A 1,720-nucleotide genomic window follows, 5' to 3' on the forward strand; every position below is an offset into this window, starting at 1 on the left:
GAAAAAGAAAAAGAAAAAGAAAAAAAGGCGTGCGTTTTGATAATGCTTAGATGCGCGTTTTTTCGCACTTCTCCTGATCAATCAATGCGCGCGAGCGCGATCGCGCACCTTAAAACACAAGGTCTGTACCGGTACTAGTGACTATAGAGTATAGTAGTGTATGTATATATATAGTGACAGTAGTGTCGATGTTATGAGCAGTAGGGCCTACTTTATCAAGGTGATCGCTAACCCGACCAGGTTGTGTGACTAACGTAAATATACACACGGTTATATGAAACAGTATTCTAACCCTAGCAATACCGTTTCTTGGAGCTAGGTCAGTAGGTGATCGCATACGTTTTAATGGAGACCTTTGTGACGTTTGCCAATTCATGTCCAAGAAACCTACTGTCGCCTAATGGCTGCTCGACCGCCGCTGTGTAGGCCTACCTATGTCGCTAACTTAGTAACTACAACATCACTGTCATTGTACGGTGCAATCAACTGTAAAGTGTAATGACTTATTGACTAATGCCGTAATGGTAAGGCTAATGCGTAATGGTAATGTCTAATGAACTCACTGCTGTTCTTGTTGTAGTTGTTGTTGATCCCTAAATTTTTTTCGATGTTGCACAGTCCTCGGCTGGCTTACAAAACTATATGTTCCCTGGGGTTTTTGCGGTAATACCGTTGCCATTTTTTTCATCTAATAACTCACCACGACCACATATAACCTGTCAGTCACACTGTACGAAATATAGCATTAAATCTTATACATTATCTGACATACAAACTGCCGCACTTCCACACGCGATAGAAATGTTTTGAGTCGAAGAACAACCCTTAACTTTAACCTAACGCGGTCTATATTTCGTAAGCTTATATAAACTACTACAGTACAACTACCACATATATGATTAAAAAATACAAATTGGAATGATCATAGGGTAGACTAAATAATGTCTAAATTCTGTTTATTTATATAATATTTATTAATCTATGTAGAAAGTGTGTATTGATATTACTGTTTCCACGGCAACGCGTGTTCTACTTTCATGCGAGAAATACCGTAACGTACCCGTATGTAAACAAACATGGCTGCTTTGTGGGCTGGTTAGTTATCCAAAATCTTACTACTTAGGGTTACATTTAAATTGATTCTTACATTTTCTTACAGTTACAGATTCTTTTCTGACAGATTCTTTTAAAACAGATACTTTTTCTGACAGATTCTTGCATTTAAAACGATTGTAATAAATGTATATATGCCATAATATGGATAATTACTTTGATTAGCAGTTCTGGCTATTTTTTTCGCACATGCTGATGTGCCTTTGGTCATACTTACTCAACTATTGGCGGCCCAAGGATAGAGTCTAGAGAACATGGGTCCCAATAAAAGATTAAAACCAATGTTCGACGCGACCAGGCGAGGGACCCAAGCGACCGAGCGGGGGGAGGGTGTGGGAGGGGGGTGTTCACTGTTCACCCTCCCGCACGATGGAGATTTTGCAATTATTACACTAAAATGGAGCGACCTGAGGTGAAATTCTTGCAAATTTTCAAAAAAAAATAATTTTTGCTTGGGGGAGGGGCACGGGGGGGGTGTTCGTTCGAACCCCCAAACCCCCCCTGGCTACGGGCCTGATATTATGGCATATATACATTTATTACAATCGTTTTAAATGCAAGAATCTGTCAGAAAAGTATCTGTTTTAAAAGAATCTGTCAGAAAAGT

The 1,720-nt window shown here is 39.5% G+C and overlaps 1 protein-coding gene across 1 annotated transcript in view; it reads right to left on the minus strand.

Annotated features, from left to right (window-relative positions):
- LOC106805093 (radial spoke head protein 3 homolog) overlaps window positions 1–811 on the minus strand; it is a 10,244-nt gene extending 9,433 nt beyond the window's left edge. Inside the window, exon 1 of the mRNA XM_014806572.1 lies at window positions 564–811. Within this exon, the coding sequence (XP_014662058.1) occupies window positions 564–688 (125 nt within the window). The 5' untranslated portion in view covers window positions 689–811. The remainder of the gene's footprint in view (window positions 1–563) is intronic.
- Window positions 812–1,720: the final 909 nt, after the last annotated feature.

The sequence above is a fragment of the Priapulus caudatus genome, unplaced genomic scaffold, assembly GCF_000485595.1.
Source record: "Priapulus caudatus unplaced genomic scaffold, Priapulus_caudatus-5.0.1 Scaffold99, whole genome shotgun sequence".
In the NCBI taxonomy this organism is placed as follows: domain Eukaryota; kingdom Metazoa; phylum Priapulida; class Priapulimorpha; order Priapulimorphida; family Priapulidae; genus Priapulus; species Priapulus caudatus.